Source organism: Cnephaeus nilssonii (assembly GCF_951640355.1).
Source record: "Cnephaeus nilssonii genome assembly, chromosome: 11".
NCBI classification, from domain to species: domain Eukaryota; kingdom Metazoa; phylum Chordata; class Mammalia; order Chiroptera; family Vespertilionidae; genus Cnephaeus; species Cnephaeus nilssonii.
The window spans coordinates 10,714,325-10,726,963 of NC_137082.1; the positions used below are offsets into that span (position 1 = coordinate 10,714,325).

Genomic DNA, 12,639 nt, shown 5'->3' on the forward strand with positions numbered 1-12,639 from the left:
GGTCAGGGCGGGGTGCCACGGGAAAGTGGCATCGCACGCTGTCGGGAGAGGATGCCATGGTGAGTTCCCTGTGGGTGCGCAGAATGGGCAGATGGTCGGGATTTTTTTTGTCCAAGAGCAAAATCTGCATTTTTCAGTGAAGTCTCATTTTGAAATGGCAGCAACTATTTAAAAAAAAAACACCTTTAAGCCACTTTACAGGCTGCAAAACTAGGGGTGAGGCCAGTTGGTTTTTTAAAAATTGTGGTAGCCCGACCAGCATGGCTCAGTGGTTGAGCATCAACCTATGAACCAGGAGGTCACAGTTCGATTCCTGGTCAGAGCACATACCCAGGTTGTGGGCTTGATCACCAGGAAGCAGCTGATCAATGATTCTCTCTCATCATTGATGTTTCTCTCTTTCCCTCTCCCTTCCTCTCTGAAATCAATAAAAATGTTTGTTTGTTTTTTAAATTGTGGTAAAATACACATAATACACTATTGATCATTTTAACCATTGCTAAGTGTATAATTCAGGGGTATTACATTCACAATATTGTGTAATCATCACCACTGTCTATGTTCAGAACATTTTCATTGTTTGAAACAGAAGCTCTGCACCCATTGAACAGTAACTCTCCCTCTGCCACCCCCACCAAGTCCCAGGTAGCCTGTATTCTTCTTTCTGTGTGGCTGTGAATTGGTCCGTTTTGCGCACCTCATGTAAGTGGGACCAAGCGTATCTGTCCTTTTGTGCCTGGCTTATTTCACTGAGCATAGTGTTTCAAGGCCTATCCGTGTTGTAGCCCGTGTCAGAATTTCCTTCCCTTTTAAGGCTGAATAATATTCCATTGTATGGTGGACCGCGGTTTGTTTATCCATCCATCTACTGATGGGCACCTGGCCGTTTGCACCCAGTGGGCCTCTGCTTTCTTGGAAGGAGCTCTCCTGCCCTGGCCACGGCTTACATTGCGACTCTGTCTGACTTCGGTGATTTTCATTGTAATCGTGTTGACCAATAGCTGAGCGCTGGGGTACGCAATGAGGTAGACATCCTCTGAGGATGCTCCAGACAATGGGGAGACAGTGAGAGTGGTGGTGGGGTACCCAGGGTGCTCTTGAGCCCTGAGGGGACCACAGCTGGGTCTTCAAGGATGAGCCACCTGGGATGCCTGCCCACCTTTGTTAACTTGGCAGAAGAATCTGAAACCATGTCAGGTTGGTGGGATAAGGAGAGCTGGCTCTAAAGCCAGGCTGCATGGGCTCTAATTGGGCTTCTCCACACACTAGCTGTGTGTTCTGGGGCCAGTGCCTTTACCTCTCTGTGCCTGAGTATCCTCACCTGTCAGATGGTGGTGATGATCGGACCCGTGGCCTAGGGTTGTCGTGTGGATTCACCAAGTCCGTACCTGCAAGGTGCTTCGAGTGATGTCACATGTAGCAAGCACAGATAGGCAATAGCTGTTATTTGGGGGTGGGGGTGGGGTGGGGTGAGAATGGTGTCCAAAGAGGCTGGGACAGAGGCAGGCACCAGGTTGTGCGGGGCCCTCACGGCCACTGTGGGAGCTTGGCTGGTGTCTGGAGGCACAGGGAACAGGGAAGGACTTGAGGAGATTTGAGGAGATGTGCACGCACCTTCATGATGGACGTGACCCTGGAAAGATCCTGCCCACGTAGGCCCTCACTCCAGCTTCCCAGGAAGCCGCTCATCGTCTTTCTGCTTAATAGCCTGGAGCTTCTCTCCCTGAAAGCATCTCCTTCATCACTGGATGTGCCAGTAGCTCCTTAGGACGGTGACAGCTGTCCACTGCATGCCTTTGGACAGCCCTCTTCCTTCTCCAGGCCTCCCTTGCCCCGTCCGATGGTGCTGGGCTGGCTGATTTCTAAGGGTGCTCTCACACAGCTGTGCACTAGAACTCTATGATTGTTGGTGGGTGGAATTTATTTACACACGCCCACCAGACAAGGAAGAAAGGGTGACATTTAGGGAGAAGGGCTCCCTCCCATTTCTCTTGGGTCCAAAGACCATGAGAACTCTGCTCTTGGCGACACCCTGTTATCACACTGTTGTTCTGCATTGTCTGTGCTTCGTCTCCCATTACTAGCGTGAGTCAAGGCAGAGAACTGGGGGCAAGGGGAGGGGGCGGGGCGGAAGTTTTATGGACCCAGCTGAATACTTCCTGATCACTTTTCCATGTACTTTTCTCCCAATTATGAGTCAAGTTCATATGGATAACGAGCCACACTGAAAGGTTCTGTTGGTGGCAGAACTCAGTTCAGCCGATGAGAGGTTAAGGAGGGGGTGACACGCCAGACAGCAGCACATGGTTCTTTTCCTCGCTAATGCCCTACCTGGTCTTCTGACTTAGAGCTCACAGTGCCATGCGCGAAGGAGGGCACACTTTCTGACAAGGACCCGTGCCCAGCTTGCACACCACCTGAGGGGGCACACCTGTCTCTGTTGGAGAACCTTTGACCTCTTATTGACAAAGGAATAAGGATTTTCTCTGACTAGTTCTGTCCGGGGCTTTGCACATAGAAAGTACCATTTTTATGGCTTCAAACTCCTTGATATCCATCTATCTACCTTGCCGTGCTTCCCCCTGAGCAGTGGCTGAAGTTACCTTGTGGCTTTTCTTGGCCCATCAGCAGCCTTTGGAACTGCTGACACATGTGTTTGCTCAGACATGAGATGTTCACTAGGCACCTACAGTCGTTGGTTGTTGGAGAGATGGCGATGATATAACTTGGTCCCTCCCACGGGGATCTTACACGCTAGTGAAAGTCAGTGCTGGAACCACCCTGCCCTCCTCCCTTTGGACACCAATAGCTTCCCCCGTCGTTTCAGGAATTGTACCCAATAGAACCACCAGGCCCACCAAGGCTTGCAGACTGCTGAGGGCCGAGACTGTAGCTGGGCCATTGCTAGTTGTTAAGATCGTCTAGATTGCATTAGCTTTGGTAGCCATCACAAGACTCTTTATTATTATTTTGGGGAACATGTCCTATACTACCAAGTTCAGATAAGGCACGGACACCAGGTTTCTTTGGTTGAACTTTAAGAGGCCAAGATGATATGGGTTCAAAACTAATCTATCACAGATGCTAATAGCTGTGCTTTATAAGGGGGGGGGGGGGTTAAGGGTGCACCTTGAGGGCATACTGCTAAGTAAAATAAATCAGGAAGAGAAAGACAAAAATGCATGATTTTACCATTTTGGAATCTTAAAAAAACAAAAACCATAAAAACCCAATGAAAAATCGAAACAAAAGAAAAACAAACTCATAGATCCAGAGAACAGATCAGTGGTTAAGAGAGGGATGGGAGTTGGGAGGAGGGTAAAAGTAGGGTTCTGTTGTATGGTGATGGATAGTAACTAGACTTTTGGGGTGATCACTTGGTAGTGTATACGGATGTCGAATTATGATGCACACCTGAAACATATAATTTTATAAGGGGGGAGGGTTTTTTTTGACCAAATGTTGGGACATGGCACATACCCTTGCCCACCTTGGAGAATTATGCTTCACATGAGCAGGTTAAAGGCTCTGAGAAGGCCTGCAAGAAAGACACCCATTTGACTTTGACTCGGCATTTTCCAAATGCCTATTAGCTTGTAGAATTTGTTTCCCATTCTCGTAAACCCATTTAATAATCTTCAGAGCCAGTGTTCCACAGAACACCCTGGAAACACTGGTGGAAATGATTTGTTCGAGCCAAACGCTGCCCAGCGGCCAATGTAGGTGGTCAGCAAAAGACATCTATTATTTGCAAATGCAGAGTTTGGTTTGGCCTGGCTTCTTGGCCCCAAACTGGGGAGCTAGTGCTGTGCTTCAGGGAAGAGAGTTTACTATTGAGCAAAACCGCTCATCAGCTGTTGCAATGAGCCGTGTGGGATCCAGGCTGCCTGTTGACTGAACGGTGGAGGGTGGGACCCTAAGTTTCCATTCTCTCCGGTGACTCAGAAGCCAGGACATCTTAGGACAGACTGTGAGCCACCTGTGTTCTCAGACAGCCAGGAAGGGGTGTCTGGGACAGCCAGTGGTCGGCAGTGGGCATTTTGGAATTAGTCTTTGGTGGAACAAAGCATAAAGTATAATGTGTAACAATACTACTTTTTATTTTGAAAGAATAAAAGATATATATGCATTCAGATGTGGAAAAATAGATAATGGTGATGGGATGGTAGGCAGTTCCCCCCCCTTTATTTTTTATTGCTGCCCAGTTTTCTTTCTTTTTAAAAAATATATTATTTTTTAAATATATATTTTTATATATAATGTAATATATTTTTAAAATATATATAATATGTTTTTTAAAATATATTTTTTATTGATTTCAGAGAGAGTAAGGGAGAGAGAGAGAGAGATAGAAACATCAGTGATGATAGAATTATTGATTGGCTGCCTCCTGCATGTCCCCTACCGGGGATCAAGCCTGCAACCGGGGCATGTGCCCTTGATTGGAATAGAACCCGGGACCCTTCAGTCTGCAGGCTGATGCTCTATCCACTGAGCCAAACTGGCTAGGCTGTTACCCAGTTTTCTATTGTCACCATGGGTTTCCTTTGCAAAAAGAAAAATACATATATGACAAGAAAAATACATATGTGTACATCTATACATCTGTTCCACAAACACACATATACGCCGTACTGAAATGATATCATACAAAAACCAAGATAAAGAGGCTTTGGTGAGTTTTTGTCCTAAGTCTTTGGTTTCTAACAGTTCCTTCAAAGTCTGTCATCCTTGGATTTTTCCAGATGGGCAGCAGATCTGGGAGATGGAGGCCACCGTGGATAAAGACAAGAGCCAGCCTGTAAGCACCGGGCGAGATGACCGAACGCCCTGACCGTGTCCTGCCCACCTCCCTCGGGTCCTCTTTCCTCCTCCTTCCTTTCCTGCACCAAAGTCCCAGGGCTTTGGACCTAGCAGCCGCTCAGTAGGTATTGAATGGACGACTTAATTAAATGCTCCATGAGCACCAGGCCGCCGACTTGTAACGGTGACATCTTACTATTCTTCGATAGAGTAAGTGGCAGTTCTTTCTTTGCCGAGGCTGGAAAGTCAAATTCCCCTGAAATAGCCTTGCACCTGTAAACGTAGGGCACGTGTCATGACTCCAGGTGGATGGGCTGGCTCCACGCGCGCGGGCCCTGGATGGGAATTTAGATGTTGCCGCCGTGAAGTTAATGACAACTCCTTCCTTCCAGAACATGCTTTTTGTTGAGATCCCCGAGTACCGGAACAAACACGTCCGCACGTCGGTGAAGGTGAACTTCTACGTCATCAACGGGAAGAGAAAACGAAGTCAGCCTCAGCACTTTACCTACCACCCAGGTAGGGAGCGTCCCGAAGGCCCCGTGGTGGGGAGGCAGTGTGAGCGCGTGGGTGAGGACCCTGCTGTCTGCTGCTGGCTGGGCGGCCTCGGGCTGGTGGTGCCACCAGCCAGGTTTCCTCACTATCACCTGGCACCTTCCTTACAGGGTTACAGAAGTCAGGTGCATAGGAGGTGCCCAGCACAGCGAACTGGCAGCAGCGCCATGAGCGGCTGTGTTGTCAGTATTTCCCTTTGGGAGGGCGGGGCAGGGAGAGGCATGTGAGGGCTTGCTCGGCACAAGGTTGCAAAGCTGGTGACTCCTGTCCCTGCTTTAGGTTTGATCATGATAGGGGTAGAGGTGACTGCCCCAAAGCCTAGGGAATCTCTCGTTGAGCCCACTGTGGGTGGTAACCCTGTGGCCAGGTGGAGTTCCTGGGTGGATAACCAGTCCAGGAGGTCTCATTCTCACAAAATAGTCCTAGGAGGGGTGACAAGTGCCATATTCATTCATTCATTCATTCATTTGTCCAGAAAATACCTGAGGGCAGGTACTGTTCTGAGCTGGAGACACAGCAGTGAACACAACAGATAAAAAGCCCTGCCCTCCAGGAGCCGAGGCCCTAACAGAGGGGACTTAGATCTCAGTGATATTGATATGATTGACATGTCAGATGAGGAGGGGCCTGAGACAGGCCCGCTAGGCACCTTCCCGGAATGGGAAAGCTGTCATCTAGACTGTCACCTGGGGTGTAATTTCTCTTCCGTGACAGTTTCCCAGGGAGTCTCTGGGCTGCTGGAAGCATGAACCCCAGGGGCAGTGCTGAGAGCCTGGCCTGGGGGCCTTGGCTTTGGCGAGGTGCGTCCACGGGGTGGTGCGGCCCCAGCCCAGGGCTGACGTGCCATGCCGTGAGTGGCGGGCGATGTCCTAATGGGACTTAGCACGGCGGAGACTGTCTCTGAGAGGGCTGTAGACGGCATCACCACAGTCCTGCTCACGCAGAGGTCTTCAGTTACGTTTTATGAGTTCTCACCTCTCGTGTGGAGGTGAGGCCGCCCTGGGCCTGGTTGGCACGCACCTGTCTGAGCGTGGTCCCAGGGAGAACTCGGTCCCCCGTCGGGCCGGGATTGAGATGGTGGCCTTCGAATGGCATCCTGAGGAATGGTTTCTGTGGTTGGTGTCAGAGCTGTGTGTTTGCTGTAAGGGCTGAACCTCCTGGCCTCCTCCACCCCCCAACCTGTGGGAGGGGGCCCCACTTTGATTACTGTCCTATCACCAGTTCATTTACTCCAGTGCCAAGAAAGCTGATTCCTCAGCTCTGGGGCTGGATGTCGGAGAAGGACACATTCTGGTGGTGCTTCTAGGTGGGGAGAGAGGGACAGTAACCACAACACCGCTAACAGTAGTAGCAATAATAATAATGATTGCAACAACGGGCATTGAGCACTTACTGTATGCCAGTCCCTGTGCTGACTACCTTGCACACCCAGCTCATTTAATCCTCTCAATAACCCCACAGGGTAAGTGCCTGTGACACCCAACTAACAGATGGGGAAACTGAGGCCCAAGCCAGCAGGTCTCATCCCCCCACAAACCCTGTAGAACTAAGGAGGCCGACAGTCACCATTTGGTCATTTCTTGTCCAGAAAATATCTGTGTGTCAGTTAAGTTCCAGGTAGTGTTTTAGGTGTTAGGGACCCAGCATTGAACAAAACAGACAACCCTCCCCGCTCCCCCCAAAAATCTCCTTTTGAGGAGCTGACATTCCAGTGGGGGAGTTCAGATAAATAAGCCCATCTACACAACACATCAGGTGGTGATGAGTATGATGAAGGACAGCGAGAAGGGAAGGGGCGGGAACTGGTAGGCAGAGGGAGGAGGGGCGGCATTATTTTAATCAAACGTTCTTCTTTGAGCGCTCCTCCTGGGGAAAAAGGCTGCAGACTTCCCAGGCTGAGACCGCCTGCTATTCACAGCCCACCTTTCCGCCACTGGAAAGACCTGTGGTTCAAAGTCGTTGCTCGGGGTTAGGTTTCGGACCTAAGACCGTTGCACAGGGAGCCTCTTGCCTGATGCTAACAAATGTCAGAGCCCAACTATTTCACCCACCCCTTCGGACTCCCAAGGCCATGTCCCCGACCCCTGTCCACGGATCCTCGGTGCACACCTGCGGCTTACTAAGAATGGTGCACCCGTGTGCTTTTCTCACAGTCCCAGCCATCAAGACAGAGCCCACGGATGAATATGACCCCACCTTGATCTGCAGTCCCGCCCACGGGGGCCTGGGGAGCCAGCCGTACTACCCACAGCACCCCAGGGTGGCCGAGTCCCCCTCATGCCTCGTGGCCACCATGGCTCCCTGCCAGCAATTCCGCTCAGGGCTCTCGTCCCCTGATGCCCGCTACCAGCAGCAGAACCCAGCGGCTGTCCTGTATCAACGGAGTAAGAGCCTGAGCCCCAGCCTGCTGGGCTACCAGCAGCCAGCCCTCATGGCCACACCCCTGGCCCTCGCGGACGCCCACCGCTCCGTGCTGGTGCACGCCGGCTCCCAGGGCCAAAGCCCGGCCCTGCTGCACTCCTCTCCCGCCAACCAGCAGGCCTCGCCGGTGATCCACTACTCACCTACCAACCAGCAGCTGCGCTGCGGGAGCCACCAGGAGTTCCAGCACATCATGTACTGCGAGAATTTCCCAGCCGGCACCGCCAGGCCCGGCCCACCCCCCGTCAGTCAAGGTCAGAGGCTGAGCCCGGGGTCCTACCCCACGGTCATTCAGCAGCAGAATGCCACAAGCCAAAGAGCCGCCAAAAACGGACCCCCGGTCAGTGACCAAAAGGAAGTATTACCTGCAGGAGTGACAATTAAACAGGAACAGAACTTGGATCAGACCTACTTGGATGACGGTAAGATGCTCGTTTTCCTTATTGCCCCTGAGGACGATGCCCCGAGCGTCCCCCTGGTCACCTATGGCCCGAGTATCTTCCTTTACCCTTTGGGCCTAGTGTCCCTTCTGAAATTTAAGGGGTTGAAGAAGATGGCCCTTATGCCTCACCCAAGCCTCTGCATGCATCATTTCCCAGCCGGACTTCTGGGGCGGGTGGCAGGGGGTTTGGATGCCCCCCTCCAACCATCGTAAGAGAAAGAGCGAATGTTCTGCTGCAGGAGTATCCCGGGGTCATGAACTGGGCCAGTTTAACTGCTTCCACTCACTTTCCACTTGCCAAATTTAGACCAAGGGCAGGAAAACAGAAAGGAAGGAGCGAACCTTTTATTCCTGCGGAGGAAAACCCCACTTCATATCCCGCTTTTGTGTATTTGGGGGGTAGAGAAAGGGAAGGAGGAAGCTCACTGACAAGCGGCTCTGTGAGGAGGGAGCATGAATGGGGGCTTGCGGGCAGGCCGTGGGCATCTCTGCCCTGCGCGGGTGGAACAGAGAGGCACATTGATGGGAGGGGAGCAGTGCGCTTCCCTTGCGGCCGGGCCAGGGACAAGTGCAGAGGCGGCTTTGTCTGAGTCTGTAGGTGCCCGAGCATATTGGCGGGGGCCCAGCTGGCGAGTATCGAGGTGGAGTGGCTGTGTCCGTGACATGGTCTGTGACACTCACCTGGGACCAGCCAGGTGCCCCTGAAGGACGGGGAGGGCGGGGCAGGCAGAGCAGCCTTCCCCTGGGGACCCCAGAAACAGGAAAACGGGTGCTTTGGGTTTCTTAACGGGAGAAGGAAAACCAGTATCACTGGCTGCCATCCACAGCTCCAGCCTCACACTTCAGAGACAGTAGCATCTGATATACCCTGAGACCTCAATTATTTAGGAAAACGGACTCTCAGAAACCCAGCCTCGGAGTAGGAAGTGAGGCAGAGAGCTTCCAAGTGGCCACAGGAGTTTTCAGAAAGACCAGGTACAAAATGTCAGACACGTGAGTGCAGGAAATTTTGGGTGCTTACTAGGGACGGACTGACTTTATGCAAAGTTTTGATGATGTGGGTTATCTCAGGTGGTTTCCATGTCTTCTCTCTAGTAAAACTACCCATCAAAAACTCCCCCCAGATGCATCAAGCAAAGATCTCTAGGGCCACTCAGAATGTGTGGGGTCAGACTGCTCCACGGTTAACCTCAAGGTTTTGCTGCATTAATAAAGGATCCGTCTAATCCGGAGTACTCAAGCACAGGTTGAGTTAGGGTCACCGGGCTCGGTTTCGAAGGGCAGATCCACGTGCAATCCATTCTTGAACAATGTACACCCAAAATGGTTAAGATAAGCTTCTGGTTTATCTCATTTCCAAGGAGCTCCTCATGTAGAAAGTGCCAGTGATACAAATGCCCATTGCGAGCGGATAAGTGAAATGCGGCTGTAACCAGACCTCTCTCCACGTGCGGGCCGGGATGGGGGCGGGGGGGTGTATCAGGACTGAGGTGCTTTATAAATAAATGAGTGCCTGAACAGGGAGGTAACTTTGCCCAGCTGACTCTGCGTCTGGCGTTGGCTCAGTGTCCGGACCGAGACATGTGCCGGCCCCTCCCACCCTGTCTGTCACCCCACATTACAGACCAATAGCGAGCGGCTCCGGCAGGAGCAGGAGTAAGTCCCTCTGTCCCTGGCTCTCCGTGACCCACCAATATCCAAGGGGCCTGAGGTGGCCAGGAGTCACCTTTGCACGTCCGTCAGAGCCTCAGACCACAGCAGAGCTTCCCATTTTCCCAGAAGTCTATGCTATAGAGAAAGTGGCTGAGAATGGATGCCTTCTCAGGCCTCCTACGTGTCTTTCTGGACACAGGCAGGTTCAAAGTCATGGCGAGAGGGGGCGGGCTCCGGCAGGTCAGCAGCACGCGTCGGCCCAAGTACGTCTCGGAGAGCTGAGTGTGGTGAAATCGCTTCCCCTGACGGAGCCTTTGCCTAAGAACGTTCTGCACAGCCCGGCTCCATGGGGTTGGAGGAGGCATCCTCTGACGCGAGGGTTCCACGGCTTTTTTATTTTTAATTTAAATTTTATAACTTAGTGACAGTTGACATTGGATATTATTTTGTGTTCGGTTTAGGTGTACAGCATAGTGGTTAGACAGTCATGCACTTTACTAAGTGATCTCCCCAATATTTCAAGTACCCACCAGGCACCATACATAGTTATTACTATACTAGAGGCCTGGTGCACGAAAATTTGCACAAGGGTAGACCTTCGCAGCCCCGGCTGCCTCACAGGCCCTGCCCCCCGCCTTGGCCTGGCACTGCCCGCATCCGCCACCATACACCCTGGTTCCCCAGAGTCCTCCCACCCCCCCACCCCGATCGATCGCTCTGCAGAGGGTGGTCTGGGCCTCCCTCTTTGGGGCAATCATGGAGTGCCCCCCTCTCCCCCCCCACATTGATCCACCCACCAGCCAGTGGCCTAGGCCTCCCTCTGCAGGGCGATCGTGGGGTGATGGCGGCCCCCCTCACCAATCACATCGCCCCTGCCTTGGCTGGCCTGGCTCCAATGCATGTCATAGTTGTGATAGCGTGGTCATCCAGATGGTTGTTCTGCTGTTCGGCTGTTCGGTTGGTTTGCATATTACACTTTTATTATTATAGATTGTTGACTGTATTCCCTATGCTGTACTTTAAAAGCTGAAAAAAACTCATTATACCAAGTTTGTAAAAAACTCATATACGGCAGGACTTGTCAGCCTTTACTGCACTAGTGGACGTTATACATCTCTCAAATAAGGGGACGTGGCACTTTCCAAATGGCCAATCACAGAGAAGAGAGTGCAGGATTCCAGGAGTCCTGCTCCCAGCATGCCGGACCCTGTGTGGATGGAGCCCTGGCGCTGTGCCCCACGCAGGCCTGGGACAGCCCCTCCCCCCACGTTTGGGAGAAAGGACCTGAAGGAACGTCAGAGTTTAACGCCCAGAATCGCCCATCCCATATGCCATGTGCAGGCTTCGCAGATCTTGGGCCCCCAAAGGGCAGCAGTGTGGCTGCTGGTTAGACGTTCAGTGCTTGACCAGCATTGTCCCCAAGGCTCTGTCCACGCAGGACCCTCCGATGGGGGGGGAGGGGTGGTTCCCACGTGGCTGGTTGTACCCAGTGGGAAGCCCTAACCGCACCGCCCTGTAGCCACCAGGCAGAGGTAGGTGCAGTCTTGCCTCCTAATTGCTGGAATATCAGATCCCTCTCACAGGCCTGGCAGCCGCGGAACAGTCTCAGATCCCACTGTTGGCTGTGTGGGAGGGGTCTCACTCAGTTTGCTGTTTTGAGTTTATTGCTCACAGGTGAACTGAAATCTCTGGCTCATTTCTCTAGTCTGGCTGGGAGACAGCGAGGTTTCCCAGGTCCCTTTCTGTCCTTGTCATTGGCTGCTCCAAAGGGATCGTCCCCCAAAATACGTACTGGGCTGCACGCGCTTCCAGCTTGTCAGCAGTTCTCAGGGGCCATTTATTTGCCTTGGGGTTTTGACAGAGCAGACTGTCCTTGGAAACTCGATGAGAGCTGGGATTCGTGTTTCGAGGGCCCAGGGACGGTTCCACAGCGGGTAAAGGAAGGGGTCACCAGCGGACGGGGCCCAAATGAAAACTGGTAACGTAGACGTTGACCACGCCACTGACTGCCACCCTGGGAAGCCCGGAGCTTGGTTTTCTTTCCTGGACCTTTGCTCACGGCCCAGAGTCTGGTCTGGGTGTCCACCTGGCTGCCCTGTGTCCGTCTGCTTTTCATCTCTCTCTCCTCTCCCGACTGCATTCCTGCGCACAGACGCTGTCTGTCTGGGCTCCGTTTTTTCTTGGAACTCCAAAATGCCACTTCTGCTTTCTCCACTCCAAGGGCTGGACACATTTTCAAAAAGCCTCCTTTTTGAACCAGTAAAATAAGCGATATTCCAGGGCAGCACGCACCCTCACGCCCTCTCTCCTCGGCTCCTCGGCCCACTCCAAATCAGGCACTTTTTCTTGGTTCTGAAATGTGTGTCCCGTGCACACACTCGCTCTTTTCCCTGCTCCCTCGTCCCCTTCTCGAAGGAGTGCCTTCTTCTAAACGTAGCTGCTGGTTGTACCTGGGAAACACCAACAGCTCCTAGCAGTCACGTGATTCTGTGAATAGATTCTTTCCTCAGCCCCTTCCTCTCCCCATCCCCTCCCTGTCCTTAGCCTCACCTCCTACCCCCCTGCATCTCCCCCACACGTATGTATCGACTGGCTGCCTTCTCTGTGCCCGGCACTGTTCTGGACCTCGGGGATACAAGGGTGAACAAGTCAGGGGAGATTCTTGCTCTCATTGGGTATTTTATTTATTTACTTTTTTTGGTAGAGCATATAAGGTGGTAACTAAGCATATTTCAGATGGGGAAGATCCGAGGGAAGGGTGTTTT

At 52.2% G+C, this 12,639-nt stretch overlaps 1 protein-coding gene across 6 annotated transcripts in view; it reads left to right on the forward strand.

Annotated features, from left to right (window-relative positions):
- The window catches only part of NFATC2 (nuclear factor of activated T cells 2), a 157,828-nt gene that overhangs the window by 109,118 nt on the left and 36,071 nt on the right, over positions 1-12,639 (forward strand). For all 6 annotated transcript variants that reach the window (XM_079783354.1, XM_079783353.1, XM_079783355.1 and 3 more), the window contains exons 7-9: positions 4,746-4,801; positions 5,196-5,322; positions 7,512-8,201. In XM_079783354.1, the coding sequence (XP_079639480.1) occupies positions 4,746-4,801; positions 5,196-5,322; positions 7,512-8,201 (873 nt within the window). The remainder of the gene's footprint in view (positions 1-4,745; positions 4,802-5,195; positions 5,323-7,511; positions 8,202-12,639) is intronic.